At 39.5% G+C, this 27,073-nt stretch overlaps 1 protein-coding gene across 1 annotated transcript in view; it reads right to left on the bottom strand.

The window, feature by feature from the left end:
• The window catches only part of LOC133993423 (aryl hydrocarbon receptor-like), a 37,306-nt gene extending 11,267 nt beyond the window's left edge, over positions 1-26,039 (bottom strand). The window contains exons 1-3 of the mRNA XM_062432368.1: positions 25,999-26,039; positions 21,013-21,200; positions 3,008-3,117 (exon numbers count right to left, since the gene is read on the bottom strand). Coding sequence (XP_062288352.1) covers positions 3,008-3,117; positions 21,013-21,200; positions 25,999-26,039 — 339 coding nt within the window. The remainder of the gene's footprint in view (positions 1-3,007; positions 3,118-21,012; positions 21,201-25,998) is intronic.
• Positions 26,040-27,073: the final 1,034 nt, after the last annotated feature.

Here is a 27,073-nt window from a genome sequence, read left to right as displayed (position 1 = left end):
TTCTATGGCATTATATCTACATCGTAGAGGCTGCAATCATGTCGCTGGAAATTATTCTTCATGCTTTGCCCTCAACACACCAAACTGGTATTTCGCACTTCATTATTAAACATTAAAAAGGTTTTTCAAATGAATTTTCTTGTTCTTTTCTGTGCTTGTATCTAAAAAACCGAACAGCAGCAATTAATATTGACCTAATGTCTTCTAATTTTGTAAAGAGGAAAGTTCATCAAGTTCCATCTATTTGTTAGTCATAGATGCAGTTGTTGCAGAGTTAATATTCAGGTTTGTAACGGCCATTGAGATCCCAAGAGAAAATAAGAGATAGGGCAGTAAAGGAGGTAGGAAAGTAGAGCTACAACCATTACGTGATTAATCAATTCATCAATACTCGTTAACACAAATATCCAATCAGCCAATTACATTGCAGCAACTCATGCATTAGACATATAGACATGGTCAAGACAACCCGCTGAAGTTCGAACCGAGCATCACATTTGAACGTGGCATGATTGTTGGTTCCAGACTGGCTGGTTTGAGTATTTCAGAAACGGCTAATCTGGGATTTTCATGCGCAACCATCTCTAGGGTTTACAGAGAATGGTACGAAAAAGAGAAAATATCCAGTGCCCAGGACCTTGTTGATGTCAGCAGTCAGCAGAGAATGGCCAGACTGTTACACTGATAGAACTGTTACAATAACTCAAAAAAACACTTGTTATAACCAAGGTATGTACAGGAATCTCTAAATGCACAACATATCGAACTTTGAAGCAGATGGGCTACAGTAGCAGCAGACCACACCGTGTACCACTCCTGTCAGCTAACAACAGGAAATTGAGGCTACAATTGGCACGGGATCACCAAAATTCTTTTAATTTTGGTGATCCCGTGCCAAACATTGCCTGGTCTGATGAGTCTCGATTTCTGCTGCGACATTCAGATGGTTGGGTCAGAATTTGGTGAAATATGAAAGCATGGATCCATCCTGCCTTGTATCAATGGTTCAGGCTGCTGGCGGTGGTGTCATGGTGTGGGGGATATTGTCTTGGCACACTTTGGGCCTCTTAGTATCAACTGAGTATCTTTTATCAGTAAATGCCACAGCCTACTTGAGTATTGTTGCTGACCATGTCCATCCCTTTATGACCACAGTGTACCCATCTTCTGATGGCTATTTCCAACAAGATAAAGCGTCATGTCACAAGGCTCAAATCATCTCAAACTGGTTTCTTGAACATGACAATGAGTTTAGTGGACTCAAATGCCCCCCACAGTCACCAATTCACAGTCCAATAGGGAGATATGGTAATTTCACATCATGGATGTGCAGCCAACAAGTCTGCGTGATGCTATCATGTCAATATGGACCAAAATCTCTGAGGACTGTTTCCAGAACCTTGTTGAATCTATACCATAAGAATTTAGGCTGTCCTGAAGACAAAAAGGGGATCCAATCCAGTAGTAGGAAGGTGTACCTAATAAATTGAATGTTGAGTGTATTTTCTGTCATTTTTCAATCATAAAGGATGTTCTCTGGTTTCATCTTCTCAAATATGAGGATTTTCTGCTTTTCTTTGTCGTATGTGGCACTAAATTCAAAAGTTTCAGGTTTTGGACTATTGGTCATACAAAACAAGCCAACTGAAGACATCATTTTGTACTGAGAAATAATATGTTTTTTTACATTTTATAGGCCAAACAATTCATCGTAACAATAATTGGCAGATCAATCGATCATGAAAATAATTGTTTATTGCAGCACTAGAGTAAAGGAAAGGAAAAAAGGAGACAGAAAAAGGGGAAAAGAAGAATCATGTTAAGTTAAATGGAGCGCACTCATTGTTTCTCTTCAAAGGGGAACAGCTGGTCCAACATTTCCACCTCACTAAACGCACATGTGCCCTCCCCCAGTACGGGAACGTTTCGTTAACAGACACACAACTGTCTACACAAACATTCGTACAAGCACAGTCATCTCTTTCCTAAATCAGCCCACAGGGTTTAGGGGATGAGTAATGCTGCAGACGCCGTGTTATTCTTTTTGATAATATACCCGTGATTCACCACAGTTATCTGCCACACTTCCTCCGGGGTAAACACAAACACCTAAATGTCACATAAACAGCAGACAAACTGATGCCAAAATCTGTTTTAATATGTGAATGTTTCCATTTTTCAGTCAGTAAAAACTACTAATCTTCAAAAAATTAAAGCCTCTTATTTATTTTTTTCTGTTTTCTAAAATGTCAATGTTGCTAGTGAAACTTAATGTGATGTGAACTGCTGCGCAACTGCTATAAATGAGGCCATATCTTTTAATGCCAGATAGTCCACTCGTGTACTCATTAACCTCGCAGCTGCAAACGATTTCATTCAGGCACAAGAATGAGCAAGAGGAATGCGGTGACTTAGAAATTCTGGATTACAAAAATTAAACATTTAAAAAAAGAGGCCAGCCTACATTTTGAAAGAACGCTTCTTAATGCATTTAATGCAGCAATGCAAGAGATGGGGGCCAAAAATCTACAAGCCTCTTTCTGTGCAAAAATGTGACACCGATATCAAATAAAGAAGATATCTCTCAACGTTACAAGCCTTTTTAAAGGCAAAATCCCTCCTTTTTTTACTTTACTTGTACTGCAGCTCAACAGAGAAACACCAAGAGGTGCTAAAAAGACTGTTGATGTGGCAGATATGCACTTGATATGACTAACTCAGACTACTGGAACAGCATTCAGTATTCACTCACTGAAAGCACATTTGAAGGGAATCTTCAAAACTGTGAACCTGTCCTGTAAGTGACAACAAAAACTGTTGTAAAAAGAAATTTAAAAAACCCCCTGAAAATGTGGATGTATATTCAAACATAAAACGCTTCAGTCCGTGTTCAGATTCATCCCAGGCACAGTTTTATCCAGCAGTTCAAGCAGCCGACTCGCTTGACTGAACAGTCCACTAATTTTTCATGCAGGTCACCACAACTGTAAACTGTTGAGTTACTGACCTGCAGCAAAAGTTCCCCTTCAGGAATCTTTTTGTCGGCCGCTCCTGCTGCTTTGCTGTCGTCATCATTCTCACTGGCTGGAGTCCCTCTGTTCCGATTGCTGAGGGTGACTGTAGAGAGGGGGAGACAGAGAGGTAGAGGGGGGTGGGAGGGGGCGGTATGGGAAGAGGTGGAGGTGGGGGAGAGGCAGACATGGTTTAGTCCTGTAATAATGTTTGCAAAGCACTGCTGTGACTGTCAGATTGCCTTATGCTTAGTACGCTAAAGATGCTGCATGCATGCCTGATCCCAGCTCATTAAACATTCATGACATGCAATCTAAAAGTCTGATTTTCAAATACAGACCTTTTATTTTGTCCAACTTGATTAAGGTTGCCATGACATCATCACATCAGAACTGTACCTTACAACAACAAAAATAATTCCTTGTTGCTGTTTCAGATTCTTGAGAAACTTTGGAGTCCTACCTTTAGAATACTGTGTGTTATTTGATCTACTATGTATTCTTATGATGACTTTGACGTCTTCCTTCCCACTATATTTCCTCTCATTTTAAACAACGAAAAGGATTCAGCAACTATTTTGATAATTGATTAACTATTTAAGCATTTTTAAGCATAAATGCCAAACATGATCTAATATTAACTTTTTAATAGTTTTTTGAGAGTAAACTAAATATCTTTGGGATATGGACAGTTGGATGGACAAAATTGGCAATTTGAAGAGCTCACTTTGGGGTTTAGGAAAATGTGCAGTGCATTTTCTGACATTTATAGACCAAACAATTAATCAATTACTCAAAACATTAAAGAATTATAATCAATACAATATTATGTATATTATTATATTCTATGTATTATGTCCTGCCCATACTGGCTTGCAAAGAGATCCCTTCCTAAAGCAATGTCAATGTTAGTTATGAGGAACAAAAATCCACAGCTTTTGTTTGTGGCAAAAATGCATCTCTGAGTTCAGCTGAGTTCAGTTATTAAATTATTCTATTTATTTTTATGCCAGCGGGAAACTAGTTTGCAGTGCAGGCACAAAATGTAATATATGCAATAAAAAACATGCACATTAAGAGCTGCTACAAGACAGTAACAGAAAGAGGGACATTTGTACTGAAATGACTTTAAGTTGGGAGGTTATCCACTTGGCGTGTCTAATTCAGACAGATGAAGCCTCGCATTAGGACTGAATTTTTGACGTGTGTTTGTTCTATATGTTTCACATGTGTACCAAACACACTAAGAGAGCAGAGCTGCTGGGAGAAGAGCTTTCTGTCTTCCCCAAAGATGCTTTGTCGCCACACTGGGGCGAGATGAGGGGAAAGTTCCTTCAGGCGTCACTATATTTGCACTTTAGTGCTTTCTCAATCCCCCTCCCCCTTCCCCTCAACGCTCCTATCTAGCTTTGCCCCTCCCCTGATCCCTCCCACACTTGCTCATTGGCTGGTCGCTCCAGCTGTTCTCATCCTAATAGGATTCTCCTTTTTCCCAGCATGACATCATAACTTTTTTTTCCTTTCCATATGAAAGGGTTCACAGGCTGGGTGGGTGAGTGCCTGCTCAACGAGAGAGATGTTGACCCTGATTTTTATCTTACATTTAAAGCATAAATGATCAAAAAGACAAGTTTATGTGTGTTATATTGAATATTGAATAGATGAAGCTTTTACTACAATATTCTGTGCAGCCTGAACAAGTGCAAACCTCCACAAACATCACACAGACATCAACAGAACTGAACACAGTGAGATTTGAGCATTTGTGCTATCAATGCATTTTTGACTACTAGTGGTTCTGTAGCGCAAATTACAGACTGCAGATAGGACTACCACACATGAGTATAAGATGTTTAATATCTATTTGTTATACCTAAGCTTATAGGTTTAACATATTTTTGGCAGGAAGCACCATTGGTTTCTGGCTACACCTTAATCCTTTTCCAGGAAGCAGGTTTACTCAGTTATCTGTTAGCGGAGACGACCCGGAACTGTTATATCAGTCGGTGTTCCAGGTTTAAGATTACAGATAACTTGGAAACTCAGGAACACTGCGATCAAAAAATAAGGCTTTGCAATTGTTCTGTTATGGAATGTCCCGGTTTCAATCTGGGTGATTAAGAGATTTGAACATTGGTGTGTTTGTTTTGTTAAAAAAAAAAGAAGCCGGCAGAGAATGTGTCACAGTTAATCATTTAGACAAACACTTTGGTGGATTTTGGGGGACATTTTATTGTTTGCTGAGTCGCTGTCCGTGGTGTTGAAAGGTACACTTGGTACCCACATACGTACGGGTGCATGAGTGTGCGCTATTTTTGAGGGTCCCGTATTGAGGTTTTGAAAATATGATCACCCTAGTTGGACCCCAGTGATACACATAACACTGTTTGGTAAGAAAGGTGGATTATATAGTTGAAGTAAAACAAATGTGCTTGTTTACAGCATGAAGATACCCTGAAGAGTTGTAATATGTCGCGCCAGAAACAACAAACGTAGGGAGCAGAGCAAAAATGGCCGAGGGAACAGGAAGCATGACAACGCAGAGTTTTTTTGTTATGATCGGCAGCAGTTGTTTACTCCAGATGGTGAGATAAGTCGTAATCACTGGATAATCGTTTCATACCTTTAAACAATGAGCTCATGCAATCATTATGATGAGACAGACTATTAACCTGTAAATGCTATGATGAATGTATTATATAATAGTATTTTATGTCATATTTAATTTGTAGCTCTTCAGCTGGTACAGCTGGACAACTGAGTGCAACCCTCTACTTGATTCAACTGCATGGTCAATTGGAGTCAGAGGAGAGTGGTGCAGCATCATTCTGACAGCACAGGTATAACCAATAAACTGATTTCTCTGTATGTTTCTTGTAATTGATTTAATTCATTTCTATTCACATCTGAGTTATTTTATGCTTACTCTTGCTGCCTTTTGTTCTTGTCTTATTGGATTTTGAAGCACTGACTTGCTGGATGTGTAGATTTTTAAGATGAATGCACATTTTATTGATGACAGTTCTGATAATGCATCATTGAACTCATTTATGTAAAGCAGTGTCTTCTTTTCTTTGTTTCATTTGATGGTAAATTGGATGCCTGTACAAAAAGCAGTTTGAAAACACGTATTTGAATATTGAATTGCATGTGTGTCCATTTCCAAACACTCAAAAAGTCAATATCTTATGAGATAATCAAAAGATGAATGAATGAATAGTAAGTTGGTGCTAATATTATCAGAATCATCACCGTTATTACTGTTATTTCTATAACGTGAGATGATGAGCTCCGGTGATGTCATGAGAAAGAGAGCAGTGGTCAAGCACATTAATCTCTGACCCCTGCGGGAGCACTGTGCTGCGACCCGTGATGGCCTTTGACCCTCGAGGTGATATAGGACATGATTGGGTTACTGGGTTCTGGGTCAGATCTTTTGTTGTCTGCAAAGGGGGGGTTAACAAGGAGTCCATTTGTGGAGGCGGGGTGGTGTTGGGAGTGTCAGACCAGACACGGGAGAGCATATGGGCTTTGAGTGGGGAGTCCTGACGTAGCTTGCACCTTCACACGAGACAAGGCTTTGGTTGGACACCCCTGACCTTATTCCCAAACAGACATCTTGGATCAACCTTTTAAAGGGTTGCTGAGAACAATATGTGACATAATCCAGCATATTTGTAAGAAAGTGGCGTGAGCATTGCGTCGCATATGGAGTGTAGCTTTGTTGTCAGACAATGAAACGTGGGAGCTTGAAGCTGGAAAACATATGAAAAAAGTCTAATGGTGAGGTGATGGCTCCGAAACGAATCGTAAAACAAAGAAAAACCACACAGAGTAGCCTCGGGCCCAACTGATTTGCGTGCCATATCGTAATCACGATGTCCTTGGATTGATTACAGCCAGAGTCCTTTGTTTCATGCTCTCTCTCTCTTTGTTTGCTGTCTGTCTCCAATATCAACTATCAAACATAAAAAGGCATTGACCATTTTTACCGTTGTGCTCAAACAATGAGTCAAATCACTGATCAGCAGTTTGGTCCACAGAAAAGTTCAGATCATTTATCGAGCAAAAAATGCCACAAATCGGTTCCATCTTCACAAATGTCTTTCAATTTTGGACTATTTGGACAAAACAATGTGAATACATTGTCTTTGACTTTAGGAATTGTTAATGGGATTTGTTTAGACTATTTTGCAGCAGCAATGCCAACAAAAGGCAAGACAGTAGTGTTCTACAGTTGCTCTTAAGAGTATACATAATCTGAAGTTAGCACAACACTATACATATATCCATTTTTTGTACGTTGACTGCCAATAACAGAATGTCGACATTAGTGCAAACTGTGTGTTTCTTGGTAGTAACACAGTATGTAGTATAGAATGAAATGGGACACAGAGTCCAGAGGAAACCCATGATGGCCAAAATTAAAAAATAAAAACACAAACTTTACAGCCCTTTTTATAAGCGCTATTCTAAAGTGTAAAGTATTAACTGGTACTGACGTTACCACTATGTCATGGAGAGTGGTATTAATAAGAAATATGTTAATAGTTGCTTACATGTGATCACGAGATAATCTCATTAGCTTAATTGAATTAAATACTTCAATTGTTCATGTTTGCAAACAATTAGGTCTAAACAAAACAACACAAAATCATATTTTGAGATTATGACATTACATTGATGTGTGTATGTGTGTAAATATATGTGTTTTAAATCAATCTCTGCCAGAAACTCCCCAATGTGTAACTGTTGTGTACAGCAGTCACATGGGCCTATTACTGTCTCATTATATCATTACAGTAACTTATATCTAAGTGGATCGCTGAAGACAGCTGTAAGCATATTGTTGACTGCCACAGCCTAACTGCACGGCATCATCTGTGTATGTGTGTGTGTGTGTACTCTGGTTTTGGTAGTTTACACATCAGAGACCACAGGTACCATATGCAGCAGAGTCAGAAGAATAATCCAGTCAGTAAAAGTGGGCCAACACAAAGCCTCCTGAATGGCCAGAGGAGGACAAAGAGCAGATCTTGTTATCAAGCTTCAGTGGGCAGAAGTGTACATAATGAAAAATTTACATTCCCACTGCCATAACATACATGTGGCATAATAGCGCTCCAGCAGTCACACAGACGTGTTTCCAGTGAATTGGACAGCTTGACTTTCCCAAATATGCTTATCTTAGCATAAAGGAACCCAGTTTTTGCTTCTTTTTCATTCAATTTGTTCTGCCCAACATCTCTCTTTTTCCTTCTTTTGTTCCTATCATCTACTCTACTGTCCTCCATAAAAACATTCCTCCTTAAGGCTCAATCCAAGGCTCATACAATCTCCATTTAGTAAAGTGACACATGAGAAGGACAATATTATCAGCTGATATCAATGTATATGTTGATAAAGTCTGTAAAACCAATGTTTAATTTAGCCAATGTACATTGTTATGAATATTGAAGCCTTACTTTTGTCTTAATTCAATTTGTTTTCATTTGTTTCTGGTTAAATTACATGTGAAAAAGTAAATGTTACTGTCATTTATCGCTTTGTGCAAAATATTAAGCCTCACAGCATCTTTGCTCCTAACTGCTTAAAAACCAAATTTTATGGATCTTAGCTAAAAAGAAATAGCTTTTATCTTAAAATCCAATACAAATCAAGTTTTATTAAAATAATTATGGAGAATTTACATTTTTTGCAGTATTGTCATCACTTAAATATGTTTCATTGTTCTTTCAGTGCAATAGAAGTCATCATTTTAATAGCATTATAAATGTACTCCAGAGCAATGTGAAGACGTTATGAACACAGCCATTCCACCCAATGCTGCACACAGTGTGCTTCTTCCTCTCACAGGGCCCCATGTCGGCCCACAGTAACGTATCCGCTCCAGTATTTGATAAATCAAACCTGACAAATGAGCAGTGACCCTGAAAATCAGACAGTTTGTCATACATCAGCTGCCTTTGGGAGTGTTTCCTATTGCATGGTGCTGTTTCTAGATGATAGTGATGCAACTGGAACAAAGAGGTTTATTATAATATTGATTTCCACTCATCTTTATATATCTGAGGTGTAAATCTCACAAGTCGAGGCTCAGGTGAACACAATTTTACTGGGCAATTCTGAAGATGGTTTTATCTCCAAGAACTTGTAAAAGGAAAAGGGAAATCAGTGTGTTTCTGAAGATGGTATAACAAGATTAGAAAAGAACGCCTGTAATTTGTGCATCTACTTGCTGCTTACCACCTAATATGGCATTTATATTACAGTAATGAATTAAATGAATCAGTTTCCTCCATCCACACATTGTGTGTGGTGTTTTTGTAAGCTGCCCTTTTCATTTATTTACTTATTTATTATAGTGGTGAGGAAACCTTTATGGAAGCAGTAAAACGCTGAGGGGCAAATTCAGATTGTGGTTGCTGACAACACCATGAATTCCACATCATTCGCCCCGTCTAAACATCCGATTCAAAAAAGATTTTGCACTAATGATATGACGAAGCAAACATGCCCATACAGTTTTGCAGCTGAAAGCAATTTGCCTTTGTTATGTGTCTGATTGAGTGAACAGAGTGGTTTTCAGTGTTTCAGGCTTTCCTCCACATTTCAGCACACAGATTAGTTCATAATGAAAACAAAGGCCAGAGGGCACAAAGGCCTTAGATTGCACATGTTTAATTAAGAGATGTGTATTTTCATGTATTTTGCTTCTTTTACTTCTCTAGTAGTTCACATCTATAACATAATCTACTGACATGTCAAATATCAGTTATGAATGTGACTCAGGCACATCTGAAACAGGTTACATAAATGTCTGAATCTTACAATGATGCTGTTCAGGTGAAACTGAATGTACCCGAATGTACACTGGATTTCGCAGAAACATCAGTACAGATGTTCTATTTACTGTCCACAGCTGGCTGTATGTCACAGCTGGCTGCAGCATCACAAAGCACCTGGAACTGTAAGGTCGCCTACAAACCGAGAAAGAGGCTGTGTGCATTTATGCAAGAGGCACAGCAGCGGTCACTTCATTAACACCAGATCAGTCAGGACCTGACCGTAATTAATGTTCTGTGTTCACACGTCTACACAGATTAGCTGTTACACACAGATTCAGGTTTCTGCAGTGAGATTGTTTGTAACAAAGCAGAACTTATGGATGAATCCTGAGCTCCATCAGAGCTGTCAGGACATTATTATTTAAAAGAAGATAAAAGTCTGAGATAAGCCTATAACCCCCATACTTACTTGACTACCCAAAAGATTAAACATTTGACAATATGAGAAAGAAAGAGAGAGACAGACACAGAGAGAGAGTTACACTAATAGTTTTACTCTAAGTGCATGTATCTATTAGCACTGGTCTTTGTTAATTGGACTTTTTTGCAATGAGGCTCATTTGCATAGAAAGGGGCCCAAATTGCACCAAATGTACACATATGATCTAATTTAGATATGTGCAAATAGAGGAGCACCAAGACGCTACTTTGTGATTAACACTGTTTCTTTTTTTCTCAGTTGTCTCAACTGTTATGAATAAAATAGGTAGAAGCAGGTTTTGTAAGAGCAGTTTTCAAATAGTTTTTACTTCTTCACTCATACATTAATATCTACACTTAAGCCAAACACTGCCAGCCATACTTTAAACTTTATGTGTTCAGCATTCCCTCTGACCATAATTTAGGCTGCATTTCTTTTTTCCTTTGGAATCATTTTTGGAAGACAGAATTGTAGAACCACATGGACCAAAGTCCAGTCGTCCACACATTCAGAAGAATCTTTGTGTCCTGGGCCTGTGACCCAGAGGCCAGCTTGGCTCGGGTCCCGGCCTTCATCAGTCAGCCTTCGGCATAAAGCTTAGTGACACCGCTCCATGCAGAGCCAGACCTGGCTTCTGGTATGCCTGAGGGTTTATCTCACAGAGAGCTTTAGCTTTGCTGGAAGCTGAAACCCCCAAAAAACATTTCACATGCTGCAAATATTTATCAAATATTTAACTGCTTTCAATTTGCCCCATCATGCTATTTACACCAGGATTAGCGGGGATGTTCTGTGCCTGTGCTGCTTTAATATCCTGCCCAATCCCTACATGTCACCCTGGCATCTTCCCAGTTCATCATTACTGGCTGCTATGTAGCCGCAAAAAACGCACGCGACTCTGCCAAAAGAGTCTCAGCGTTAGCGTTTCCAACCAATCACAGGAGAAAGTTGAGATAACAAGTTAAGAGCTGCTGTTAAAAACCGCTAAGTGACTCTTTCTCTTGTCACTCAGTCCATAGTTATTTTTGGACAGATGTAGTTGTGCAGATGTTAGTAAGCTTCACCACAATGGCTCATTCGGTTGTGATATATAGCCTTAGCTGTAGTAATGTTGGTTTTCACTCACTGAGCAGCACATATACAGAAGAAGTAAGAATGAACTTGTTTGGTTTCGCTACATATTGCACATCTCTGCTGTCAGGTCACATGAGATTTCAATAGCACAGGTCTGAATCATGAGCAGTGCTATCTTTGGACAGCATTAACCTAGCATATTAAGTCCACAGAGGGTAGTGGTGGGGAGGGGGACACATGGCATCACACTGGTGATTCAGTGGACTGATTGAGACTGTGGGCAGCGTAGACGAAAGCGATGTGAAGACTCAGTTATCTCAGTTTTTTTTTTTTACATTGTACTTCACTTCTCTCACCAAGTATATTGACAGTATCCTGATCATTCATCTTCTTGTACATGTGTTTGTAAGGTTGTCCTGTCTGTCCAGAAGTCTGTTTGACTCCTCAACATCCTCACGTTTCTATCATTCAATGTCTTGATACTGCTATATAGTGTCACCATCACCAGTAAATTACCCTAAATGACAGTGATCTTATCATCCACCTTATGACTTTCATGTTGACATCAATACGTAAGGTGGCATGGTGTGCAGTGGTTAGCATTGTTGCCTCACAGCAAGATGGTCGAACCCATCGTCTTGCTTGGGCCCCTCTTTGTAGAAAGGCACTCTGGCTTCCTCGCACAAACCAAGAAACATCAGGTTGGGTTAACTGGTGACTCTAAATGGTGTGAGTGTGAATGGTTGTTTAGCTATACTATACGTTAGCTCTGTGATGGACTGGTAACCTCTCAACGGTGTACCTGGGTGTTCCTGGGTGTAGCTGGAACCTATCTTAGCTGAGATTGGCTCCAACTACAGCCCTCCTACGACCCTCTAGAGCAGGAACCTCCAAACTATTCCAAGAAGGACCATGTGGCTGCAGGTTTTCATTCCAACCAAGCAGGAGCACACCTGGCTTGACTCATTTAATCAACGGATCCCAGTTCTTAGACGGTTGATTGGTCGAATTGTGTGCTCTCGAATGGTCGGAACAAAAACCTGCAGGTACCCGGCCTTTTACGGAATAATTTGGACATTCCTGCTCTAGAGGATAAGCGGTATAGAAAATGGATGAATTATTCTTTGATGTTATATCTGTATTTATTCTCCTGTTTTTGGTTTTGTCTCTCAAACTACAACGTGGCTCGAGACAAGAATGTACCTGTAGAAAGTAGCTGGATCAGGTGTTCTGTCAGGTAACATGCTTTCCTTTGTGAAACCAGGATAAAAGTTTGCTGTTTTCTTTGTTTCTGTTCATGTAGCAGGGCCATTGACAAGTTAGTCATTCCATTTTCTTCAACAATCCTAACCTTAACCCTTAGCCTAAAACAACACAACAAACTCAAGAACAGTTATCACATTCCAGGGCAAACTATTGCACATTCACCCCTTAAGCGCCTCACTGCCAACAGGAACTGTCACACACACTCCTGACAGTAGCTTGGTTGTTAATCTCCATAGTAACATTAGCAGCTAATCAGGAAGTGCAGCTTAGGATGTTGATACTGGAGCTGCAAAAGACAGTGTCAGGATCCAAATTAACAGTGACAACTAACTACGGTGTGTGTGTGTGTGTGTGTGTGTGTGTGTGTGTGTGTGTGTGTGTGTGTGTGTGTGTGTGTGTGTGTGTGTGTGTGTGTGTGTGTGTGTGTGTGTGTGTGTGTGTGTGTGTGTGTGTGTGTGTGTGTGTGTGTGTGTGTGAATCAATCAAAATAGTGCAACTAGAATTCAACTCGTTTGGAGCTAAAATCTGGTTCATTTCAGTGCGTTTGAGAACACACACACTCACACACACACACTAGGGGTTTATTTTACAGTTTTGGACATTCATGACAACACACATGAATGCGCACATAGTCACAATCAGCATCTATGACCGATATACTGTATATTTACTAAAGGTTTGCGTGTGTGAAAACTTGACATCACCTGCACCTGTTGCAGACAGCAGCCTTTTTACCTGTTGCACCTGTTTTCATTTATGCAGTTATTGTTAGTAGAGCATCCGCAAGACGCACACTAACTAAACGTGCAATCTATTGCACTGCACACACAATTTAGTACTCTTTATTTGGGATCTTAGTAAATCAGGCCCTATGACTATATCCATGATTATACATTTAAACGTGGTCAGCATATCCTAACTATTCATCCTTCCTATACTCATCGTATTTGACTTTATTCTGTATCTGTTATGCTACTGACTTTTAGCCTGTGTGATTGCTTCTGTTTGGTGCTCCGTTGACACATGAACACACCTCTGGATTGATAAAGTTTCTATTTGGTTTAGTGTTGATACAGTTTTCACATTAAAAACTAAATTTAGAAAACCATGACACCATCTAAAAACAACATTACATAATCAGACAGGATCTTAATCAGCATGTTAAAGTGCAGTACATGTGAGACAAAACCACAACTATAAAATTCAACCTTTGAAGCTTCATTACACCTCTGCACAAACAGTGATCACATCCCGACATTTTCAGCCCGTCTGCTGGGCAGGACGGAGAGTCGGACAGTGAATGTGTGTGTCAGCATGTACACAAGCTCATACTCCCAGTACAATGCATGCATACAGTATGTGTGAGTGTGTGTTAATTATTCTAGCAGAGTGTGAATGGCAGTGAGTAAATATAGAACGTTTCAACTCCTTCGACCCCCAAACACTGCAGTAAATGAACACGCGATGCACACATACCACCCCCACATCCACTAACATACACATGGATGCACGCAACACACATATACACACACACACATGCACAGGCTGAACATGAACACGCGGTCACTAATGCAGGGGGAAAGCACGGACCCTGTGCTGCTTTCGTGTCTCCCGAGGTTTCTCGATCACATGGTTGCATATTTGCTTATGAGAGGCGATCCAGAGAGGTGGGAGGAGAAGGAGGAGGAGGAGGTGAATAGTGATGGGATTTGGGCAGGGTATGGTTGGGGGGGGGGGGGCAGTAGGAGGGTCACTGCTGATTACCAGGTTTTCTCTTTGGTGGCCTGCATTCCTCGCAGTACCGTATAGTGATCAGCGCAGCTGGGGGATGGGGTTAAGCCCTGTAGGGGAAGGACGGAGGGAAGGACGGGCAGAGGGTGGGAGGGAGGGTGGTAGGATGGGTCATCATAAAGGGATGACCCACTGCTGATCATGCAACCCATATCGCTCTCCCTTTCATGTGTGTCCACATAGATGACCTACAGGAAGGAGGGGGAGGGGAGGCTCTATTTCATAAAAACAAATCATCGTCTTTATTCGGAGCAGTGACGAGTATCATGACATGTCACAAGACCTTTACAACAGCCACACAGCTTACATAACCAATCCCAGAGCAGCAGCAGCAGCAGCGGTGGCAGCGGGTGGCAGGAGATTCTCCAGAACAGTTGCTGAACTACAACTCAGACAGACATTTCCAGCTGTGTGCAAATCCTGTGTGTGTGATCTAATGACATTAATTACATTAAAACGGAGTCATCTGGCCTCATTTTATTTCAAACGCCAGGCATGTAGCAATATGTTGCTCTGAATTAATTTGGAGCGACTGGAAAGAATTCAGCAGTGTTATCTGTGCTTGCCAACACGCTTCTTAGAAAACAGCTGAGTGATGTTTTGAAGTGAGAGAAGAAACGCAAGCTGCTAAATTCACCTAACAGTCAATGTAACTGCATGTGCACAACAATACTTCCTATTAGGAAGAGAATAGTCTTTTACATAATTCATTTTCTCGATCCATGGCTTGATCCAGTGGGAGTTGTATAATGTGTGAGCAGTGCAGATCCATGTTTGCCATCTCTCTATTAATGAGAGACATTTTACACTGGTGCTTTTATAACAGATGTATTGATCTACCTCATGGATACTTGCTAAAGATTAATTTCTTCTCTATTGTTGTGTCATTTTTTTGTTCATTGTGAAGTTTAAAAGCCATGAAGTTTTTTACCATCAACATGGTTCATTCTTTTTAATAATACAAAAATTCTGGGAGAAAATCAAGTGAGGAAAATATAAGAGTTTGGTTAGTAATTGGATTATAAAATTACATTTTTTATGATTTAGGGGGAACATATTCAGCAGTCCTGTTTGATTCTGTAACTGTGCGGAAGGGTGTTCTCTGTTAGCAGGAAACACTACAGCTATGATGAATGCTAACATTTACTGTGGAAGTGGAAATCAGTTAAAAGGTTAGATCATTTAGAGTCTACAGCCACAACCCATATTCAGCAGATTTAATGTTTGCCATGATAACTTTAGTGTGTTAGCATTCTAACATTTGTTAATTAGCACTAAACACAAAGTACAGATGACTCTGATGGGAATTTTATAGTTTCTTCAGGTCTTTTAGTTAGAACCTGATGATGGTGCCAGTTGAAAATATCACCAAGGTTATTAAAATTTCATCCCGAGGGGGCTGTGAATGATTTTTATGGTAATCCATCCAATAGTTGTGGAGATATTTGAACCTTGATCAAAAGATTGGACAGACATGACAGTGACCTCCTTTGTGGTGGAGGAAGTATTCAGATCCTAAATCCTACATTTAAAATAGTTGTTTGTTTGTTTGTTTGTTTTTAAGTAGAAAAGCATTAGAGGCAAAGTGCACACAAAGTATTTCAGTCATTATGCAGCACAATGACCCCTGTCAGAGTAAGATTGTTATATCATGGGATTATTTTTACTGAAGCATTTGAATGTTGAAACTAGGTGGAGACCATTTAAAAAAAACAATCTGTAGAAAATGGAAATAGTCAATGCCTCCAATGTATGCTTAAGTACAGTAAGTAGGTGTGTGTAAGTGTACAGACTATAGTTACATTCCACCTCTGAACTCTGTTGTGACCCAGTGTTATTTCCAGAAGTCCCACTTTGGACAGCAGTGTTTAACACACAGCCAAATACCAACTGCAGTAAAGTGATTCCCTCTGCAGGGATTATTTCTCCTAATCTCCATCTATATTTACAATAGAGTGCATTCAAACAGCTACGCTTTGCTTTAGCAACAAACTGCTGCTCTGATAAAAAACAAAGAATTAATCACTATTTCATCTCCTGCCCACTCACTACAAGTTTAAATGATGATCTATGAACTGTAGCTACAGGGTTAGCTGGAGCTCTCAGCACAGTAATAACCATCTGACATGCATCTGAGAGAGTAATGGTTATGCAACAGCCGCCTGCCTGTAACACTGCAGGAACCTTTCCAGAAAAACAAGAGAAGAACCAGAGGGAATCAGGGGTCTATGGAAGGAGGCCGGGAAGAAGAAAAAAGGGCAATCAAGCCTTTTGGCTATGGGCTATATGGCAACTCTTCCAAGAAACCCAGGAGAGCCCTTATTGGCTTAGTTGTGTCATCCAGGATCTTGTCAGGTCTTTCTCCACCATGAAGACAAACAAGAGTGAAAAATAAACGCTTTTCAACAGTTTCCCCACAGGACCAATCATCACCATGGAGAATGATCAATTACTGCTTACCCCCCCCTCACACGTTTTATGAAGATATATTGAATGCTGTGTGAGATTTATATAATTATGTCATAGTTTCTCATTTTTACTGTCACTTTCAACTTGTGAGTGACCACATTATAAAAGATGTGATTGTTCACTGTAGCCACATGTGAGAGGCAGATGGGAAGTCAGAAATATAAAAAATGATTTCAAGTTGAGATGAAATGAAAAATGCTGTTTTAAACCTTTTAGATCACATCTACGGTCATCAATCACTTAAGCTTTTAGCAGCACAGAACAAAGATTTATTACACAACCATTTTTCAACATTCAAATCAAATTCCTCCCAATGTTGTGTCCCGTCTGTCTATCCTGTTTCACTCTGAAATACGTCACGATATGAAGATGCTGTTTCATCTGTAGTTCAACACATGGTGAAGTCTTCTGGAGACCCCCCACCCTCCAAAAAAATCCATTAAAAAACAGTTGGATATTACCTTTATCACAAGATTTATCATGCTTTCGAAACTGTTCTTTTGTCCAATTTCCATACTACATATAACTGGTAAATGGACTGTACTTTTCTAGTCTTTTTAACCACTCAAAGTACTTTTACACTCCATGTCACATTCACCCATTCACACACACATTCATACACTGATGGCAGGGGCCTAACACGCAGGGTGCCAACCCGCTCATCACGAGGTAACTAACATTCACACACATTCACACTCCGTAGGAGCAGCCATCAGGAGCTATTAGGGGTTAAGTATCTTGCCCAAAGACACATCAACATGCGGAACGGAGGAGCCGGGAATCAAACCGCGGATCTTCCAATTACTGGACGACCTGCTCTACCACCTGAGCCACAGCCAACCCATAACTACATACAGCATACAATATACTTTAGTGATTTATGCTAATATGAAGTGATACTATACTTGTGCCAGCGTATGTCAATTAAACTTTATATTGCCACCACCAATTGAACTCTTGACAAATAAGAGCAACATTGTTCCATAAATAATATATTTAGACTGCTTGCAGAGCATTTCCTCCAAGGCACTCTGGAGAACTTACTTAGAATTCAGGTTTATTTTCATTACTGATATGCATTCTGAAAACTTGGAATAAACTTAATTTTGTGACAGAACCTTAACACTGACAAAATGCTAAAACACCCTCAAGTGTTTACATTTGCTTATATTGTGCAAAATATGAACATATTCGGATGATTCAGACCTTAGCTGTTGCCAAATTTAGATATACTCGTATGCTCTTTTTGCTTATGTCATTTTTAAACCTCCGGATACACACAGAGAACACAGGCAAGGATGTGAATACTGATGCTGATGTTGCAGCTGCTTGTCTATGTAAACCCATTGGTAACACGCAAATTCTATATCATTTCTATTTCTGTCAAGATACTTCATGGGACATAATATTGGTCAAAGTGAATTTGAGCCAACTAACGTATGACATCCTGACTGACTGGAAAACTTACCCCACACGTGGATAAAAATAGACCGACAGACTAGTACTCAGAAGTGTATCATTGATTCTCCACACTAGATTATCTGTGACAACACTGACACTGCAGGGAAACGCTCCATGTGGCTTCTCACTGCAAAACTCTTACAAACATTTCTGCAGAATATGTTGACATCACAAACTCGTTGACCCTTGTGCATGATTCATCATGTTTCAGCCAAAAAAAAAGAAAAAAAAGAAAAAGGCATGAGCAGTCCATAATCTGTGCCCCTCAGCCCCTCCAGGGACACAAAATAACACACGCTGCAATCTTTCCTTGCTGGAACGAGGCAACATTTCCATATTTCACCCACATTTTACTGCCACGGTGCTGCTGTCACACATGAAGCATGAGTGATCCAAAAGGCAGACAACAGCTGTGAAGACACGGCTGAGAACTGCCTTACACCCAGAGTGGGGTGATCCGGGGTGTTATCGGTTTTAAAGAGTTAACGGCCCCCTTTCCTCAGACTGGCCGAGAGGGGACGAGCCCATTGTGGCTCATCTTTGACAATAACAAAGATGGCAGCTGGGGTGGATAATACTGTCAGCCAGATTAACCAGGCTCTGTGAGGCTTTGTTCAACTGCTACAACATATTCAATTACGCGCACAGTCATTTGGCCACAACAAACAACAAACCTTAGGATTTTTTTTTCAAGAAAGAGCTGCTAAAAATCTACACCGCACATAACAATTCAAATCAATTTTAATAGTTTATGATGGTGCGCCGCTCTTAGCGTTAACAGCTCTTCTAAACGTCCAAACAGAGAGAGTGTTGAAGCCATGGCAAGGTTCCCAGAGTGCACTGGAGCTAAGTCATCGCTACATAGACCACCCACTTTCGGATGCCTCTGACAAGCAGGATTTGTACTGTTTACATACAACAAATTATGGCTGACCACAGAAACAGCCTGGAGCGACGCGCCCTTGGGGTCCACAGAGCTTTCTCTCTCGGTGGTGCTGCTTCCTTAATGTAAGAGCTCTGAGCTCGTTAATTACTTAGAGACTGTCCAGGAAATAGGTTAATGCAGTTAGACAAGAGGACTTGTCTATAGAGCAGTCTGACCTATTGGTACTGAAATCCAAGATCAAAAATGCACGCTGACAGTTCAAGTAGACAGCCAAAGCTTCCGTATGTTCTGGAAGGGGAATAATACGCACGTCTCCTATTGATGGCCCGAAGAGTAATATAAAAGAAATGAATCAGAGGCTTCGGTGCGGACTTGATTTTGTTTCCTCGGGGCATGAGAAGCTTGTGAATGTACACAACATATGAATCAAGCAGCCACTCAAAACACACACACTAAAAATAGGAAATGCATTTCTACATCCGCCGTAAGCACAGTCATATCACGGGTGCTGTATCCCGTCCGTCTCACCCCAAACAGCCATTTCAAAAAGGCGCTCGCTGCCTTAAACAAACATTGCTCTGCCTCCATTTCATAAATTCTTTAAACTCTGAGGTTTCTCTAAATTATTCATGCTTCAAGAGCATCTGACGGCCGCATTGCAGCATTCTCTTTAAAAGATCATTGCCTAAAATATCAATGTCTTCACTCCACATAGTAGACAGTAGACCGAACACATTCGTCCGCTGGCATGCGATGCTTCCCGATGCTTTGGTGTACAGTTTTAATGGACGCCAAGCAGAGATCCATCTCATAATCCTCAAATAACTGATGTGACACACACACGGAGAGAGAGAGAGACACACACATGGACATGGCTCTCAATGAAATATTGAGGGATGAAATCATCTGAATAAAGGCGGTGGCTGGTTGCTCTTGGTGGCCTCCATGTCTCTGACTGCTGAGACGAACCGTGAGATGCCAGGAAAAGCATCCAGCGCAGATACAGAGCGAGCAACTCAGCTGTTGTGACATTTCGATGATGTTTGGAGGGATAAAAGCATTTAGAAACTGCTGCTTCCTATTCTGCTCTGCCAAAGAGTGGCTCAAGAGCGCAATCTGACATTTTGGTAGATCTTTCTTTGTCAGCTTACCCAGAGCAAAGATTGACTGATGCATTTAGTAGTAAGACTGGTCTCAGTCTAGCCTGGCTTAGCACAAAGAATGGAAGGAGGGTTAGTATATTTACACATTGTGTGGGAAGTTAGCAACCAAACCATTTAAACAACGTTGCATTTAGAGTTAGAATCAAACCTGGAAACCTCACAGCATTTTTAATTCACTGGCAATAAAAAAATGATCAATAAATGTAAATTAGGCCTGTCACGATAACTCATTTTATTGGACGATATATTGTCTGAGAAATAATCGCGATAAACAATATTATTGTCATTTGAAGAACATTTTATACTACAGGTATGATATAATAGCATAATAATGCAAGGGGGGCGGGGGTGGGATTGGAGAGTGGGCGCTATGCTTCTATAAAAACACAGACTGCCATTATAGGCCAGGACAGAGTTATTTACCTTTAATTCCATACAAGCAGCGGAGTGTGGGCGGAGTGTGGCAATATTGAGGTCAAAAAATGATCAAGGTCATGTCAATGTATCATTATGATAAGTCCATATAAAGACATGATGATGTCGATAACGTAATTATTGTGACAGGCCTAATGGAAACAGCCTCTTAATTCTTACATATAGAGCTTTTAACTAGTAAATTTACCATTGAAGAAGTTCTTGGCTCGCAGGTAGCTGACACTCAGGCGCAGTATGGAGAGCTTGTCCAGAGTGGCGGTGACCTCTTCAGGAAAAGGCAGGAGGCTGGCTAACCTCTCCAACTCTCCGTTCAGCCTGTCTCGGTGCCGTTTGGACGGGTTGGACTTTGCCCCTTCAGTCGGCGTTTGCTTCACCCTGATGGAAATTGGAAATGGAGAAGCAGGTCACTTCCAAATCATCAGCAGACACTCAAAGCTATCAGTGATCCAAATTATGATCATACCTTGGGTTTTTATGTTCATTCTGTTATATCATGTTTTATCCTTGAGCTGGGAGGATATTTTAGGGGTTTCTAAGACTGTAGCAAGTACATTTTTGAGTCTGCTATACTTTACACTTTGTGATTAACACAAATTCAAGGGGCAATATACACATTCTAGACTGATATAACAAAATAAGAGGGGTTTTTTTTTGTTTGTTTTTTACATACTTTTGTAAGTATATCATAATACTATAGTGGTACTTTGCAAAGTACCACTATAACTTGTAGTATGTATTGCTTTCAACAGCCACCGTACATCAGCTTGAGGCATGCTGACCTTAACATTTGTAGGCCAGTCTCTAGTGAATGTAGGGCATTTTTGAACACAGTGTGAACCCTACAGACCCAGTGATGACCCAGGCATTACCAAACATACTCAATACATTTATAACTTTATAAAATGATGCACATGGAATTTGATTTTGATTAATTCACTCATAATAAGCTGTCATGTAGCTTCAGTGCTGGAATAGGGCAGATCGTGTCATTTTAAGCTGTTTTGGAAATAGTTTATTTTATTAATCAGTGAAGAAAGTCGAGAGGAAATGTAAATGTTTTCCATAAGATCATTTTTTGTCTAGGCTGCTCAAGAGGCTCCAAAATACATATGTTTTTTTATCAGCTGATATTTAGCTTTCACAAATGAATCAGCATCACAAATTCATCATTTTTTTGCCCAGCATTGCATGTTTTGCCCTGATTCTTGAAGGTGTTTGTTAATGTTTGAGTTGATGTATTAAGTTCATGTTTCAGGACATAAAAAGAGCCTTCTCATACAGGACACAATCATGCTTAATAAAACATTATATATATATATATATATATATATATATATATATATATATATATATATATATATATATATATATATATATATATATATATATATATATATATTAACCTGAATAGTTCACTAATGAATAAATACTAAATATTTTGGATCACTTTGTGAAATCACTTAAGTTATGACTGACTGAGGGGAAATACATAGCTAAGTAAATCTTCTATGGTCTTAACCCTTTCATACTGTTCAGGGTCAAATTTGACCCATTTATACATTTGAGAGCTGTAAAAACATCCTTCATACATTTCTTTTTACTGGACTTTTCCTAATGTAACCCTGAATATACCCAAAAAATTAATATTTTAATTTTTGTGCAGCTAATACACATTTTTGTACATGCAAATGTTTGACATGTGTTGTTGTTGTTTTTTTTAAATCATTGTATTCTATCAAATGTTCTCCTGGACCATAATAGAGTGGTAAATGTGTTTTTTTCCCCATAGATAAACATTCTGTTTGCTCTGTGACAGCTTCATTAAGGGTTAATCAAACATGTATTAATAACTGATGGGGAATTCATGAATGTGAATTGGTCTAGATACTAATTATGAGTCAGGATATGAACAGTATGTGAGGGTTAAAGGCTTTGATATAAATCACAAAATCGCATTACAAAAATCATCATATCTTCCCAACAGTATTGATGAAATAAGCTTTCTTTAATATTTAAATATAACAATAAATAAAAGAAAAATAACTATCCCCAGCCCCATTTTTCCTTGGTGGTGCACATGAAGTTTCATGTGTCTCAAAATGCAACAAAAACATTAAAGACAAAGTAGTTATGGTGTCAATATAAAGTACAGCAGTCCATTAATGCTGTAAACCCTGAACTTTTACTCTGCTCAGCTGAGACTGGCAATGGACTTTCTGTAGTATCTGCGTGATACACAAAATATTCTCTTTAACAAAACAATGACTGATGACACGCATGTGTTATTTGAACCACATACAAACACTATAAATAGAAAGCTGGAAAGAAAACAGTTGACATATTTGTGGGTGTGATGTACGTCATGGAAAAAAATGTTTCAGCTTAAAAATGGACCACAGACTTTTATTTCCTGCCTGAATTAAAAACCCTGTGGCATCGTGCATTAAGAGATGCTGAAAGAGAATCCACAGCTGTTAGTTGTAAGATCTACAAACAAAAATATGCAAACACAGGAAAGAGCAGATTCGTGAGTCAATTTAACAATGGCTGCTGGGCAAGTACAGTGTCTTGAGTGTGTTGAGGCACTAGAGCTTTTCCAAATGATCTCAATAAAGCATTCAGTGTGAAGTATGCTCTGTCATGTTAAAGGGCATGAGGAAGATACGATTGTAGAGATTGAGGCATTCTTTAATAATTACTCCCAAAAGGGTCACATGATTATTAACTAGTTAATAGTTAAAAACTGATTTAAACCCACTTTCCCGCCCCTGTTTTTAACATTTACTTATAAAATACTGGAGAAAAAAGTATTTCAATGACTCTTTTATTGAACAGATATACTCATGTACAACCTGTGATGGAGGACTGACATTACTTTACACTCTACACACTCATATGTTGTGTTACGCAACTCTCATTTTCATGACAACAGACAGATGTTGCCACAGTGTGATTGTGCTTCACCTATTTCTGTTATTGTTTCTTTAACTTCATATATTAAATGCCATATGACTATCCTGACCATATTAAAAAACACATAAGCTTACATAATTAAAAGTTTAATTCATGGTTGAAAAATAAGCATTTTTTGTGTGTTACTTATTATAAATATTGGCATATTTTAGTTGAGGAAAGACACATAAGGAGACATTAACAGCTAAGATTTAATAGTGTAGTATTAGTCCCTGCTGGCTGTTCATTAGTGTGGGACTGACAGCAGCTCCAGGTCTTTGTATTGTGAATTTTGAGGCCCACTTTTTCATTCACATTAGGATCACAGATTGTGCTTTTATTAACGTTCAGTACCTAACTGTGCATCCCAAGTTAAACCTGCAGGGTGAAACATATGTTTTCATGCAAATCGAGAACATCAGCAATATTGTAGCAATAAGAGTGGACAGGATACAGTTAAGCTACAAAAACTACACACACACACTGACGCTGTCACATTTGATCACTGAACATGAACGTGGATGGATGGAGATGTGCTTATAATGCACATCAGTGATGGGAGCAGCACTGTGCTTGACCTGCAGTGCTGCTCTTTCTATCAGTGTGTATGCACGTGTTTGTGTGTGTGCAGCTGCAACTATTGTCAGTATCAGTAATCTTCATATTTTATTTCTTGATTAAGCACTCTGATTTTAAGATGTCTTGAAATGATCATGTTTATTGCAAGTGAAAAGAGCACAGTCACAGTGCTTATTTATCTCTAATCCAAAGTTCTTCATTAATCGACAATCAAAATTGCCACTTATTAATCAATTATATATCTGTGTGTGTGTGTGTGTGTGTGTGTGTGTTTCAAATTTCATCATCAAACCAAAAGTATCTGAGCTACATTTTTAGACTCAGCACCAGCAGGATAACAGGGATTTCTCATGAGTTCAACATTTACAAACACTGAATCTACTTTTAAGAAATGACTGTGCTGCAGATCAGTTTAAAAAAAAAAATGAAAATCCTCCCACATTAAATTATATTCACATGCTGCATGTTTCACTCCTTCAAAACAAACGAGTGCACAAGTAAAACTCAACATGACGTCACGTATTGACACATATCTTGAGAGTAGCAGTCATTTTATACAACAGGCCAATGTGATGATGTTCTCATAGCAGCAGCAGTGAGCGGTCTGTGCACAGTTGGGAGCTTTTTCTAAAGTTAGTCACATCTGATCTCATCAAAGAACAAAGAAGATAAAAGAAGTGCTTTGGATTCTTCATCTTTCTGGATTGCATTTTGGATTTTTGACATAAAAAAAAAAGAACATTGGCAGGGAAATGGCGTCAGGTTGTAGCTGCCATGACTATGATGTCACACCAAAATAGATACTGTGTGATGTTCAGATTATTATTGAAAAATATATCATTCCTCATCTTTAATTTGGGTAAACACTTCATCACTGTTGATTTTAAATCAAATGTTGAAGCTGTAAAGGAGACCTTTGTAAAGTCGCGTTAAAGCCTGAGAACGGACCAGGATCAGTTACTATAATACACAGTAAATACTGTACTTTCTTATTATAATAAAAACAAATAACCTTTATGATTGAAGAGCTATTGATTCATGACTTAACCTATAAACAAGCTAACGGAAATAAAAACAGTGCTTCTGATTCTCTCAAGGGCGTTTTGACAGAAAATGGCGCAACACCCTGCAGGAGGCTGCTCAACCATTTCTTTTAGGAAGGATGCAACATTTTAAATAGTAGAATCGTGCGTTACTTTACTTTATTTGTTTAATATTATTTTTTTTAAATAGCTCTCATGATTTTGTTTTAAATGGGAGGAGTTTTGAAGGTTAAAATGGGACCGCTGCTGCTGCAGGCCTGTAATAATCCGCAGGCATTAAAGCTACACAACATTTTAAAAGGCACACATTTACGCCCACAGGCCTACCGACACTATTAGAAAACCTCACCAGCGTGCCTATAAATAAATACACATTTATAGCGACTCATATGTGCATTAAATTATTTAAAGTTGCACAAGAAAACGAATTATTTAGAATTAAAATGTATTTGTTGTGTTCAGGCTCATTGCAGCCGTGCGTATTTGGAAACTAACATGCAGGCGCCTCAGAGCGATTTTACACTTTAATGCAACGCTGTTTCCAGTCAGATGAGAGGAGATGGAGATAAAAATGATAAGTGAAATAAAAATGAACTTACGCTCTCTGGACAGGTTTTCTCCTCTTGCGTCCTGCGTACATGACGGCTCCTCTTCTCTATAGAATCCCTCAGAAAACACACTCTGCCTCTTTCTCCGCTACATGTAAGCCGCCGACAAATATTCAGCTGTAATCCTCCAAATCAAGACTTTACACACATGTTTAAAATGTATATGGAAAGTAAATAATTAAAAATAATAATAATAATCACGAGTTGATGCCAAACGGAGTAAGTTAGGCAGAACAGGAGCCTCTTTTTATGGGCCGATCCACTTAGGAATTAAATCAAAAAATCTGCAAACAAGAAGAAGAAGAAAAAAGAAAGAAAAGAAAAAATCCGATCTGCTGAAAAAGGAGGACAAGTTGAAATAATCAGCCCACAGTTGTTGTCCCATCAGCCTCAGAGAAAGATGAACTTGTTCCAACTAAAAAGGCGATGTCGAGTTTTCATCCTCCTGGAGAAAAAAGGATGAGATGATCAGAGAAGATGCGCAGTGTGCACACAAACCCTCCTCATCCTCCTTTCACTTCATTAACACAGTCAAACTAGTTGAAGTAAACACAGTAAGAGCTTCAAGTCTTCACATTTCATAATCTACATCAGTGCTGCTCTCCAATTAGCGGCCCGGACGTGAGCTGCAAAGTGGGGGGATGTAGCGGGTGCGCGCATTCCACTGGCGGGCACGCCCGACACAGATTTCTCACGGGTGCGCGCTCAAGAGGCTTCCACAGCAAAAAAAGGAAAAAAAACAGTGGGCACGCGGGGTGAATGCGCGGGCAGGAGGGAGAATCTCCTGGAAACACAGGCCGAGCGCGTCCACGTAGGCGAGTTCCCGAGCGAGGCCCGTCGTCCAATCAGCGCGCGGATGAGAGATGGAGGTTTATGTTGAGCCTGCAGTGGCCTGTGCTGAATGTGGGTCAGGGGTTAGACTCTTAAATAATGTAACTGAATTCATTTCAACATTTAAAATGACTCTAAGGATCCTCACCTGCGCTGATGGAGCAGCTGGAGATTTGATCTCAGCGGGAAGTAAAAAGAACCTGCAGCCACAAATGAGAAATAGGTTTTTATAAGC

The sequence above is a fragment of the Scomber scombrus genome, chromosome 13, assembly GCF_963691925.1.
Source record: "Scomber scombrus chromosome 13, fScoSco1.1, whole genome shotgun sequence".
Lineage (NCBI taxonomy): Eukaryota > Metazoa > Chordata > Actinopteri > Scombriformes > Scombridae > Scomber > Scomber scombrus.
Note: the sequence above shows the minus strand (reverse complement) of the source record. Positions and strands in the feature narration are given on the sequence as shown.